Source organism: Rhinoraja longicauda, chromosome 18 (assembly GCF_053455715.1).
Source record: "Rhinoraja longicauda isolate Sanriku21f chromosome 18, sRhiLon1.1, whole genome shotgun sequence".
Lineage (NCBI taxonomy): Eukaryota > Metazoa > Chordata > Chondrichthyes > Rajiformes > Arhynchobatidae > Rhinoraja > Rhinoraja longicauda.
This window is the reverse complement of record NC_135970.1, coordinates 18,274,240-18,287,918: the sequence shown is the minus strand read 5'-3', so window position 1 is coordinate 18,287,918 and position 13,679 is coordinate 18,274,240. Positions and strand designations below refer to the sequence as shown.

The 13,679-nt window shown below is 40.9% G+C and overlaps 1 protein-coding gene across 1 annotated transcript in view; it reads left to right on the top strand.

Moving 5' to 3' along the window:
- Window positions 1-13,679, top strand: part of ddb1 (damage-specific DNA binding protein 1) — a 78,536-nt gene that overhangs the window by 19,041 nt on the left and 45,816 nt on the right. Inside the window, exons 12-15 of the mRNA XM_078415203.1 lie at window positions 3,442-3,550; window positions 5,347-5,525; window positions 9,623-9,786; window positions 13,337-13,444. Of these exons, the coding sequence (XP_078271329.1) occupies window positions 3,442-3,550; window positions 5,347-5,525; window positions 9,623-9,786; window positions 13,337-13,444 (560 nt within the window). The remainder of the gene's footprint in view (window positions 1-3,441; window positions 3,551-5,346; window positions 5,526-9,622; window positions 9,787-13,336; window positions 13,445-13,679) is intronic.

The following is a 13,679-nucleotide window of genomic DNA, read 5'->3' as shown; positions in this document are numbered from 1 at the left end:
GATATCGTTCCCCTCCGTCTCCTCCAGCACCCTCTTCAAACGACGGTGTCGTCGGCGGCTCCAACGACAATGGTGGCGGTTCTCCTTATCCTCCTCCTCCCGCGTCTCCTCCAGTGCGCGCTTCAACCGACGGCGTCGTCGACGAATTCAACAACAATGGCAGCCGCTCTCCTTCTTGTCCTCCTCCTCCTGCTCCACCATCTTGTGCGCGCCTCCTCTCATTGGAAGGTGTAGTTCCCCGCTCCCGCCCGGTCCCAGAGCTCCATGGACCATCACCGGACTACAAGTCCCAGCGGACAGCGCCACACGCACATGCGCACACACACACACACACACACACACACACACACACACACACACACACACACACACACACACACACACTCCAGTGTAATAATGATATAATACTAATACTTAAAATCTGGGGAGGGAGGAGGGGGGATGGAGTGCGAGAAGGAGGGGGGGATTGAGTGGGGGGGGGGGGGTGCCGGAGAGCCTCTAAGAGTGGACAGGGAGGGGGATAAGGGGGATTGAGGGGGGGGTGGAGTGGGTGAGGGGGGGAAAAGGGGAGTTGAGGGGGGATGGGGGGGGGGGGGTAGGGGAGGGTGCTACACCAATGCAGGAGATCTTTGGTCCCAACGGGTCCATCCTTGTTCTTCATACATAAAAGTTTGAAATTGGCAGCAATAATAGCAATTACCTTTCACCGCAGGACTGTGCAACGGCCAAGTGCAGAATAATCTTGTGTAACTTTGATGTCTCATCAACAAAATATCATTCCAAGCATGATTTGAAAAAATCCAAAACATGATCTGATCATTAAGACTGGATTAGAAGGGACACTGAGAATTTAATTTCCTCCATTTTAAATTGGAGGCTGCATCCATCATAAGTAATCCAATTCCCTCTAATATTAGAACCTAAAAACTTTCTATCAGATTTGAGACAATGACAGGAACAGGTTTTCTTTCGAGTGAAATTTCCTGCTGTAGGCACTAGGAAGATCCAGGGAAAGTGCTTCAGTTTAGCGTCTCCTTTGGCCCATCTGATAATTTTCTCTGGGTCTCTGGAGTGACTGTTGCATTGCCTGCTGTTGCTTTTGCTGCTGCTGTCTTCGCTTTAATGTGCCTGCAGGAGACAAACATATTTCAGACATGCTACAGCATTGATAGCACTAGAGCTAGAATATAGTCAGACTCGTACAGCACGGAAACGGGTCCCTCAGCACAAATCTTCCATGTTGACCAAGATGCTCCATTCAAGACAATTAATTTTATGCCTTCAGATTACCAGCTCAACTTGAATCAATAGAACCTCCATCATGTGAGCAAGATATAAATATTTCCAGAATTTACACTTATGGCAACACTGATGTGGAACAGTTACGATTTATGAAAAAATTATATTCTGTATAGCAAAGATGCCAAACATATTATAAAGGGAAATTCAGTAATTAATTAAAATTAGAATTCAAGAACAGTACCATTGGGAAACATTCAATAATATTGAACAACTAAGCATGGTGTAGAACAATTTAGTTGGTCTTTGGTTTTGGCTGGCAAGTACCACCACAATGCACAGCTACCCAAAATGAAGCAGAAAGGGGTTTATTTATCTCACCATGAAACAATAAAAAATGAAACTGGTGAAATAATCTATAGAATTTTAAGAATCAGAAACTGAAGCTCACATCATTTATACTTCTGGTCATGGTTCCTAATATTATGCAAGTCTCTTTCAATAATTTTTGTAAAGCATTTATGGAAAAGGAAATACTTGCATAAAACTTTAGATTAAAAATATATTATATGCCAACAATTTTTTTTTAGTTCTTAATGATACAGTGTGGAAACCGGTCCTTTGGGCAACCGACGATTACCCGTACACAAGTTGTATGTAATCTCAGTTTTGCATCCTACACACCAGGGGCAATTTACAGAAGCCAATTAAACTACAAACCTGCACATCTTTGGAATGTGGGAGGCAATCGGAGCACACGGAGAAACCCAATGCAGTCACAGGGGGAACGTACAAACTCCATACAGATGGCACCCAAAGTCAGGATCGAATTTGGGTCTCTGGTACTGCAAGGCAGCAACTCTACCGCTGTGTCACCATATAAATATAACATTTAAGTCGGTCAGAATTCACATCTTCATTTTGATGGATGTTTGAGGCCATTTTTTCTCATGAAGAGATTTAAGCTTGCTCTCAAGAGAGTTAGATTTAGCTCTTAGGACTAAAGGAATCAAGGGATATGGGGAAAAAGCAGGAAAGGGGTACTGATTTTAGATAATCAGCCATGATCATATTGAATGGCTGTGCTGGCTTGAAGGGCAGAATGACCCACTCCTGCACCTATTCTATGCTTTCTATAAATTTAGTTTCCAAGGCACTTACACATTCAGATGGTAGACTAATTTCTGAATCTTTTCTGCACCCTCTTTACCTTAATCACATCCTTCCTGTAGCATGATGAATCACAGGCAACACTCCAAGTGTTGTCTAATCCACAATTAGTATGCCTGTAACATGATATCCTAACTTTTGCATTCAGTGCCTCAGCTGATGAAGGCAAGCATATTGTCCATTTTCAAGTAGCGATGTACTTGTATCTCAAGGTCTCACTGTTTAATAAAATTTCCCAGGATCCTGCCTTGTTTTAACTTCTCAAAATCAATCACTTCATACTTGTCTGAGTTAAATTCCATTTGGCATTCCTGTGCTCACTTTCCAAGTTGATCTAGATCCCATTGTAACATTGGACAATTTTCTTCACTGTTTACTCTGCCACCAATTTTGGCACCATCTGTAAACTTACAAATCGTACCCACCTTCATTCTCTTCCAAACTATCAAAATATATGAAGAATAATAAAAGACCCAGCACAAATTTCTATGGTGTACCAGTGGTTGAAACCTCCAATCTGAAAAGCAACTTTCCACTACACCGTCTGCCTCATACCATTAAATCAATTCTGTATCCAATTTGTTATATCACCCTGGATCCCATGCATTCTAGCCATCTGAACCTATCATTTGAAAACCATGTAGACAATGTCCACGGCCCTTACCCTTTTGGGGTAACGAAGAAGACCATTTTCTTACAGTGATTATGATCTGGAATGTGTTTCCTGTGGTGGAAACTGTCAGGTGTCTCAAAAGGAAATTGGATTGGCAGTCAAAGCAAAATAATATGCATGGTTACATGGAGTGAGGAAAATAGGCCCCAATGTATTTATCTCTATGGATGTGTGCTAAATGGTCTGCGCCATCATAGTTCCAGGATAATGATGTTCCAGCATAGTGAACTCTGTTTATAAAATCTCTACCCAGAAATCCTGGAAGAGCATGGTAGCCAAAAGGAGGATCACCATTGCTGAGGGAGGTGGTGTGATATGACAATGCTTGTATTTTATTAATTACTGTTTTGTCTTTGCAGTGTGCTGATGCTTAATGGGGAGGAGGTGGAGGAAACTGAAATGCCTGGCTTTGTTGATGACCAACAGACATTTTACTGTGGGAATGTTGCCCATCAGCAGCTCATTCAGGTGAGAGAGACTTCAGATACATTACTTTTGAAGTGTAAACGTTTTATCTTAATATCTTGAAATCTAGGCCCTACTGAATATTTGTAGGTAGTATGAGTTGCATTAAGGAAACGACAGTATCATTGACTTTCTTATTTTTGTTGGTACATAATAAACAAATACATTTAAACATTGAAATCGTATTTCATGACCTTGTGGGAGTCCCAATTTCTAATTTTGTGTCTAAAGGTGTTCTGTGATCAGAATATAGTCAAGTCAAGTCAAGTCAATTTTATTTATATAGCACATTTAAAAACAACCCACATTGACCAAAGTGCTGTACATCTGATTAGGTGCTAAGGAAAAAATGAAACATACAGTAGCACACAAACATAACAGCACATACAAAACAGTTCACAGCGCCTCCTCAATGGGCCTCAAACGCTAGGGAGTAGAAATAGGCTTTGAGCCTGGACTTAAAGGAGTCGATGGAGGGGGCAGTTCTGATGGGGAGAGGGATGCTGTTCCACAGTCTAGGAGCTGCAACCGCAAAAGCGCGGTCACCCCTGAGCTTAAGCCTAGACCGCGGGATAGTGAGTAGCCCCAAGTCGGCCGACCTGAGGGACCTGGAGTTAGAGAGGTGGGTTAGAAGATTTTTGATGTGGGGGGGGGAAATGTCCATTTAGGGCTTTATATGTGAATAGGAATATATGTGAATATATGTGAATTTATATGTGAATATATTGCACAATGGCCAATTCCTTAACTTCCCTTCTATATAAATACCATATTTATTGTTAATGTTGTTGTGTTAGATTGATTAAAATGATTTGTATGTGATGCTATCTGTTTTTAACTAAAAGGAAACAACTTAGAAAACTGCACCTGTATGATCTGAGAGCTGGCTGCTGCATTGGTTTTTCCCCAAAATGTGACCAACATTGATTAACTTAATTTCCACTTTCTCATCCAATTCATTATTCTCTATTCACACAGTTACAATAAAAATCTTTCATATGCTGAGGGGATCAAATATTTGTTTTAATATCTCAGCTATTTCCGTATTTCCCACCTGTGTCCTTGCCTCTAAGAATCTTCATCTACTTTTCTGCTCTTGCTTCAGTGTTCTCACTACAGGCTTTTAGAACTTATTTCCGTTCCTCTTATATTTTTTGTACTTGTTTAATATATTTCTATCATCTTTATTAATTTGTTTAGGTCATCCTTTACCAAGATTTCTAAATATTTGTTAATGTTTCTGATTATTTTGGGGAATATTAGATTCAACCTGAAACATATAATGGTGAGAAACGTCACCCATTCCCTCTCTCCTAGATGCTGCCTGACCTGCTGAGTTACTCCAGCATTTTGTGATACCTTCGATTTGTACCAGCATCTGCAGTTATTTTCATACATATAATGGTGTGCTCATTATTGATCTGGTATTTTCCCAAATGAAAATCTGATGAGACATCCATTTCGACAACACTGAAAATTAAATAAAATTTGTAATTACTACCAGTCACCTAATATAAATGGGAATCAGTAGTTGACATGTACAAACCTATGCTATGGGATTCACTATTTGGTCATTGCAAGGTTGTAAAGTTAAAATGCCATATTATGCAAATATCACACAACTAAGTTGTTAATGTCTACACACTTTTTAATAGGCTGCTTGCTAAAAATTCTTATATTATAATAGTATTTCTTGCTTGAGAATGGATAATTAGCTTGTTTTCCCCATGTAGAACCCAAGTATCAGTTGTAACATGTTGTAATGCATTCTAAGTGCTGATGACTGTTTTGTTCTTCAGATAACATCTGGTTCAGTGAGACTGGTCAGCCAAGAGCCCAAGTCTCTGGTTAGCGAGTGGAAGGAACCAAATGGAAAGAATGTCAGTGTGGCATCCTGCAATAACAGCCAGGTAGTAGTGGCAGTGGGTCGTGTATTGTATTACCTGGAAATCCATCCCAAAGAGCTCAAACAAATCAGGTAATGAATCCTAGACAATCATAATCATTGACTTCTTCTCACTCAAGCCACTCTGAAATTTCTCTGCCATTTAGCGCAGGAGCAATTTTGGTTCACGCCCATGTAAAAGAACTTGCCTTGATTTAGGCACATTTCATGATCTTGAGGAGTCCCATAATATTTTGCAGAGTGCCCTTTAATATTTTATTGAATGAAAGCATGGCAGGAAAGTATGATAGTTTTTTTTGTAATCTGATTCTAAGATCATCAGATCTTTAATATCTATTTGAAATATTCCAATTTCATATTATGTTCGTCACTGCCATTTCCTCACTAATTATCACCTCTTCCATATACTAATTTTCAACACAAAACTGCACTCCTGCTTGCCTGATGCTGGTCCTCAAATTAGCTGAGAATTGTTAATGATTTCCTCATTGCAGGTACATGGTACTTTTTACAAAATTAACAACAACATCCTCCTACTCTAGCTCTTCATCATCATCCAACTAGATGTGATTGCATTGGCTCCTTCCATTTGTGCATATCCATTTCTAACGAGAACTAACTAACTTTGGCACAGGAAGCAGCCACTTGGCCCATTAGGCTGACGTGGGCTCCCACCAGAGCAATTTCCTCTTGTTATTTTCCTCTACCTTTGTTTTTCCATCACAGGGCCTTTAAATCCTCTTTGATTCTTTTGCCACGTACCTGCACTAGGGACTAATTTACGGCAGCCAAATCACCTATCAGCATGGTGGAGAAAATTCTTTCAGGATTTCCAAGTGCCTATTCTTCATTCCCTTCTATTTTATATTTGCATGCAATTCCTTTACACTGATAATACCTAGCAAATTCTCCCCTTCACCCTCTATGGTCTCTAATTTATTGGACAATTTGACTGACAATGAATATGACTAGAAATTCTCTCTGGTGAAATAACAAAGATGTTGTCCTTTGTCTTTGTTACATTCTCTGTTCCTCAGTGATTTTGACCCTCTCGTGCATTTGTTTGAAACTGAACCAAAACCCTGCCTACAACCTTAATATCCTGAGATGACCCACATATTCATTCAGTGAGATGCTATAAAGGTTTAACTTTTGTAATACTTCTGAAAACTTCAAGATGTCTTTGTTAACTATTCAACTGCATTCCTGCTTACTTGCCTACCTTAAAAGAACTGATCATTCAAAATGTTTGTTGTAAATGCTTAAATTCTAGCAACCTTAAGCTTTTAGATCTACTTCTATTGAAGAATGCCTCAATTTTTCCATTTCTTTTGAAAATAAATCTTTCCCGTCTTGCCCATTCCACCCCTGATTCTTTAACCCTTTGACTACCACTCGATTAGTATGTTTCCAGAAGACACTAAAATAAGTAGTATCACAGTGAAGATGGTTATCTAGAATTGCAGCATGATCTTGATCAGCTGGGCAAGTAAGCTGAGGAGTGGCAAATGGAGTTTCATCCAGATAAGTATGAGGTGATACATTTTGAGAAGTCATACCAGGCCAGTGCCCTAACAGTGAACGATAGGGACCTGGGGAATGTTGTAGAGCATAGGGATTTAGGCGAGTACATAGTTCCTTGAAAGTGGTGTCACAGGTAGATATGGTGGAGAAGGCTTTTGACATGTTGGTCTTTATTAGTCAAGGAATCGAATGTAGAAGTTGGGACGTTAGGTTATAGTTGTACAAGACGCTGATGGGGCCCACTTAGGTTATCGTGTTCCATTTTGGTCGCCCTGCTATAGGAACAATGCCATTAAGCAGGAAAGAGTGCAGAGAAGATCTACGAGGATGTTATCAAAAGTTGAAGGCCTGAGCTATTGGGTGAAGTTGTGCAGGCTCGGACTTTATTTATTGAAACGCAGCAGGCTGTTGGTGATCTGACAGAGGTGTATAAAATCATGACGGAAATAGATAGGGTGAACGTACAGAGTATTTCTCCTAGGATAGTGGAATCAAGAAATAAAATGTATAGTTTTAAGGAAAGAGAGGGATGATTTAATAGGAATCTGAGGGGCAATTTTTTCACACAGAGGGTGATGTGTATATGGTACAAGCTGCCAGAAAGAGTAGTTGAGGCAGGTACAATAACACCGTTTAAAAGGCATTTGGGTATGTATGTGGACAGGAAAGATTTTGAGCAATCTGGCAAATGCAGGCAAATGGCACATTTTGGTCGGCATGGACAATTTGGGCTGAGGTCCTGTGTCTGTGCTGTATGACTGCCTTTCACCATGGTTTTGATCATCTAATATCATCTTAAGTTGCTTAATATCAAATTTTGTTTTGGAGTACTCTTATAAATTAGTTATTATTGCATTGAATTCTTTGGTTATGGTTTGGAATGACATTTAATTTTTAATTTTCTGAAGAGAGAGAACTCTGATTAAATTATGCATGAGAAAACTTTTTAGATCATTTGCTATAAACATTCATTCCATCATTCTAAAATGAGCAGATCCTGAGCTTGCATTGAAAGATGGTATCGCAATTCCATCTGTATTCACTAAATACATTACCCCTCTGTTTTATTTAGTCCAGATGAACCATAATCAAATTAATGTGGATGTCAGAATTTTGAGTTAAAATTTAAAATAAAATCAGGAAATAGGAATTGTGGTAGAAAATTGTTAATTTTTTTGTTTGATGTCCTTGCATTAGAAATCAAGTAGATAGTAAAAATAAATATGCAGCATCACAGAGGAAAAGTTTTGTAATCAATTTGGCAGGATGTGTTTGGATCAGTGGTTGTAACACCTTTTAAACCTATGGGTGGGATTTAACACTGTTCAAGACAAGTGTGAACAAAGTTATATTCATTAATCTTCCAAGCTCAGTGTTATGTATGTGAGGAAAATGTGTTTTTTTTTCTTACTTTCAAAGTTGTACCCCAATCTTTTTAACATAGCAAGTAATCTTATACCGATCAGCCAAAACATTATGACCACCTGCCTAATATGCGGTTGGTCCTCCGTGTGCCGCCAAAACAGCGCCGACCCGCCGAGACATGGACTCTACAAGACCCTTGAAGGTGTCCTGTGGTATCTGGCACCAAAACATTAACAGCAGATCCTTCAAGTCCTGTAAGTTGCGAGGTGGAGCCGCCGTGGATCGGACTTGTCAATCCAGCACATCCCACAGATGCTCAATCGTATGGAGATCTGGAGAATATGGAGGCCAGGGCAACACCGTGAACACTTCATCATGTTCCTCAAACCATTCCTGAACAATGTGTACAGTGTGGCAGGGCACATTATCCTGCTGAAAGGGAATACCATTGCCATGAAGGGGTGTACCTGGTCTGCAATGATTTTTAGGCAGGTGACACGCGTCAAATTGACGTCCACATGAATGACCAGACCCAAGGTTACCCAGCAGAACATTGCCCAGAGCATCACATTCCCTCCACCGGCTTGTCATCTTCCCACAGCAGGTTTGGACCAGACGGGATAGCCTTCGTTGCCCTCGCGCATTGATGAGCCTTGGGTGCCCAACACCCTGTCGCCGGCTTGTCCCTCCTCAGACCACTGTCGGTAGGTACTCACCACTGCTGACCTGGAGCACCCAGAAGCCTTGCCGTTTCAGAGATGCTCTAACCCAGTCGTCTGGCCATAACAATTTGGTCCTTGTCAAAGTCACTCAGGTCTTTACTCCTGCCCGTTTCTCCTGCATCCAACACAACAACTTCAAGAACTGACTGTTCACTTGCTGCCTAATATATCCCACCCCTTGACAGGTGCCATTGTAACAAGATAACCAATGTTATTCACTTCACCTGTCAGTGGTCATAATGTTTTAGCTGATCGGTGTAGATGGGGTTGAGAGGGAAAGATAGGTCAGCCATGATTGAATGGCAGAGTAGATTCAATGGGCCCGGCCTAATTCTGCTCCTATGACTTATTAACTTGTGAACCAAGAGAAAATAGGTAAACTTTGACAGAAGGAAATGAACACCAGACCTGTGAGTGAAATTCATAGCCTGAAAAAATACCTTAAATATATGGAGAGAAAATAGCAGCCTAATAATATTTTATTTTGTTACATAAAGATTTCTGAGCAGTGTTTAGAAACAGTCATTGAATTTGACTATCTTTTTCAAATTCCACCAGTTTTATAGAAATGGAACATGAAGTGGCTTGCTTGGACATCACTCCATTGACTGAGGGAAGTAGTACATCACCCTTGTGCTCTGTGGGTCTTTGGACAGATATTTCAGCCCAGATCCTCAAACTACCATCGTTTGAAATCCTGCATAAGGAGATGCTTGGAGGAGGTAAGAGTGAGGCAATGTTGGGATATTGAGGGTTTAATGGCTTTTATTTAAGAACTTGTATCTGAAACACTGCCTTTTTCTCACTACCTCGTCTGAAGAAGGGTCTCGACCCGAAACATCACCATTCCTTCTCTCCTGAGATGCTGCCTGACCCGCTGAGTTACTCCAGCATTTTGTGATACCTTTGATTTGTACCAGCATCTGCAGTTATTTTCCTACACAACTTGCCTTTTTGTCACTAGTGCTGAAAAATAATTAGAATTCCTTTTACAATGAAGTAATCAAGAAACAGTATTAATCTTCAAAAGAGGCTTGTCAATTATTTGCAATTGTTACAAAGCAAAATTAACATTTAATTTTTAAAACACATTACTTGAGTACTTTCTTTAGATCACAATTTTTGCATGATTCCTTTTGGATGCATGAAATTCATTTTCTTTAAGCTGTGGGGAGAAGGAGGTGCTGACTTCACTGGGGATTTTCAGCATCATGCCTTTAACATGGAGAATTGATAAGTGATTCTTTTCTACACATTTGTTCTTTTGGATAGTCATTGTAAAGTGTCTTTGCATACCAGGGGCATGGATTAAAGAGCTTATTGTGGAAGAAATAGCCCTAATTGTGTTTGTTTTGTGTCATTTAGGTTTTTTTTAGATACAGTGTGGAAATAGTCCCTTCGGCCCACCGAGTCCGCACCGACCAATGATCACCCATTCACTAGTTCTATCCTACACGCTAGGGACAATTTACAGATGCCAATTAACCTACAAACCTGTACGTCTTTGGAATGTGGGAGGAAGCCTTGAGAAAACCAAAGGGTGAACCTACAAACTCCGTATAGACAGCACCTGTAGTCCGCATCGGATCTCTGGCTCTGTAAGGCAGAAACTCTACTGCTGCGCTACTGCGCCGCCATTGTCATGTTGCTGCCTAGCCTCCACACTAGCTTACAATTATTTCTCCACTCCCTACCTCCCTTGTCCTCACCTGTTCCTCAAACGTGTACATCAACAGCCTGTTTCACAATCCTCCTAATCAGACTTTCCTTCCTCTGGTTTCTTGCTCGACTGGATTCCATATCCCTTCCTAGGTCCAGTTCTGACTCCTCTTCCTCGGAATATCTTATCCTAAACACCTCACCGTGCATAAGTGTTAGAAACATGAGAGGGGCATGATTGAAATATATAAGATACAAATGAGTCTCGGGAGGGTGGCTGTTTCTTCTTAAGAGAGAATCCAAAACTTGGGAGTTTAAATGTGAGGAGTCATCCATTTAAGAGAGAATCATCCTCTGAGGATCATGAGTCTTGAACTATTGTTTTCACTATCTTTTGAGGAAGAGTCTTTTAAATAAATTGAAGACTTGGTTAAATAAATCCTCAACAAGTAATGGGGTGAAAGGATTCCTCAGATAGGTGGGAATGTGGAATTGAAATTTTGGTCACATCAGCCGTAATCTTTTATGTGGCAGCATATTTGAGAGGCCAAATGTCTGTTTCTCCTCTGATATGTACATTTATATCATTAAAGATTATGAAGGCAAAACATTTTCCATTAGACTATTCAAAATATTTATATGCAGTTATTGTTTAATAGTGCCAGTAAAACAGCAGTGTACTCAATTAATTCTTTGCAGCTTTAATGTTATAAAAAAAGTTTTGTTTAAGAAAAAGACTGGGGATTTGACTTTTTTATATTGCAATTCAAGTGCAATTTCATGCTAAACAATCACTAAGGGCGGGGGACCGGCCAGCTGAGGCGCTTTGGCACGGGCGCCGGAGTTGTGCGCGGGGGAATTGTTACTGGTCGTCGGTGTGCTGGGTGACGAAGCCTGCCGGCTGGTTTGGTTCGTGATGTCCCCGCCGAAGGCGTCATACTTTAAAGTACTGCAGCTCGAGCGCACAAGGAGCGTGGGGAATTGTTAGTGGGCTCGTCGTTGTGCTGGCGGTGACCATGGCTGCCTGCTCCTTTGGTTCACGATGTCCCCGCCGAAGGCGGCGTACTTTAAAGTACTGCAGCTCGAGCGCACAAGGTGCGCGGGGAATTGTTAGCGGCGCCGTGGTTGTGCTGGCGGTGACCATGGCTGCCTGCTCCTTTGGTTCACGATGTCCCCGCCGAAGGCGGCGTACTTTAAAGTACTGCAGCTCGAGCGCACAAGGTGCGCGGGGAATTGTTAGCGGCGCCGTGGTTGTGCTGGCGGTGACCATGGCTGCCTGCTCCTTTGGTTCGCGATGTCCCCGCCGAAGGCGGCGTACTTTGAAGTACTGCAGCTCGAGCGCACAAGGTGCGCGGGGAATTGTTAGCGGGGGCGTCGTTGTGCTGGGGGCTGACTGTCCCTAGTGGGTATAGGATAATGTTAATGTACGGGGATCGCTGGGCGGCACGGACTTGGAGGGCCGAAAAGGCCTGTTTCCGGCTGTATGTATATGATATGGTATATGATATGATAAGATGTTATCTGTTAATAACATTTTAAACACATTAAACCTCAGATGATTGTCATTATTCCTCATAGATACCTGTTTTCGATTGTTTGCAATGTAAATGTATACTCGATGTGAAAAAACATTATTATGCGTTAGTTTATCGAGAATCTTTATTGTAGATTTCTTATTTTGAGAAGAAATCAAAATAGATCTTTCTCCTTTGTTTTGACCTTTCCTTAAAGGTGAGAGAAATATACAGGTGACAGCTTTTCTGAGTCAAATTTCTGAATAATCTTAATTCTTTTACTTCATCTCTGCACAAAATGTTACTGTTGCAAAATGAAAGACTGGTAATTGGCAAACAACAGATTTTCGAGGGACCCAATGATCTGGTTTCGTTTTTATAGCGCGGTTTAATGTCAGCAGGGCAGTTTTTGCTTTGGCATCTCCCAATGCACATTTCCCCATTCCTGATCCTCAGATTCTGGAATGCGAATCACACTCACCCTGAAGTCGAATAGAAAGAATCTTTGCAGAGGCTGTGCATCTCAGGACACGATAGGGACACGATACAGAGCAGGCCGCCCAGAAAATGTCCTGGCGATGAAATGCCCCTGAAAATCATTCATCTGTCCCAAGATTTGTTATCTGGCAAAGCTGCCAGTTTTAGCCAGTTTTATTACAAATGAAACGATATTTACAAGATTTTTTGAAAGATTAAATTTATGAACAAGCAAGTTCATCTAAAGGCACAAAAAATTAAAACAAATTCATGAAAGTACAGAAGTATAACTTTTCCTTCCTCTTTTTCATCACAGGCCTACACTTCCCATTCAAGTGAATTAGTTTAAGATCCAAAAACAGATAACCTTTTATAAATGCTTGGAAGTATCAGCAATTCTGCTCCTTTACTGGACTTTGTGGGGAATTCAGCGGTGAAAAGCATCTGAGAAATTATAGGAGCCCTGAAAATTATCGACACTTAAATTGAGAAACTCCATTGGTTCTATGTAGAATAGCCAATAATAAACAGAAATAAACAAATTGTACCTTCATAAATTTACAGTTTAAAAAAAAAAGCAAATTCTTTCTACATTTTCTATTCTTTCTGTTTTATTTTGCAGAGATCATTCCACGATCAATTTTAATGACAACCTTTGAAGGCAGCCACTACCTGTTGTGTGCTCTGGGTGATGGCGCACTCTTTTACTTTGGACTTGAAATAGAAACAGGTATATTAATAGCTCTTTGCATGAGCAAATGTTGTTGCAGATGAAGGTGGGTATATGGAACGAGGTGCCAGAGGGGGTAGTTGAGACAGATCCAATACAACAGGTAAAAGACATTTGGACAGGTACATGGATAGGAAAGGTTTAGAGGAATATGGGTCAAATGCAGGCAGGTGAATAGTGTACATGGGGCGTCTTGGTCAGCATGGGCAAGTTGGGCTGAAGGGCCTGTTTCCAC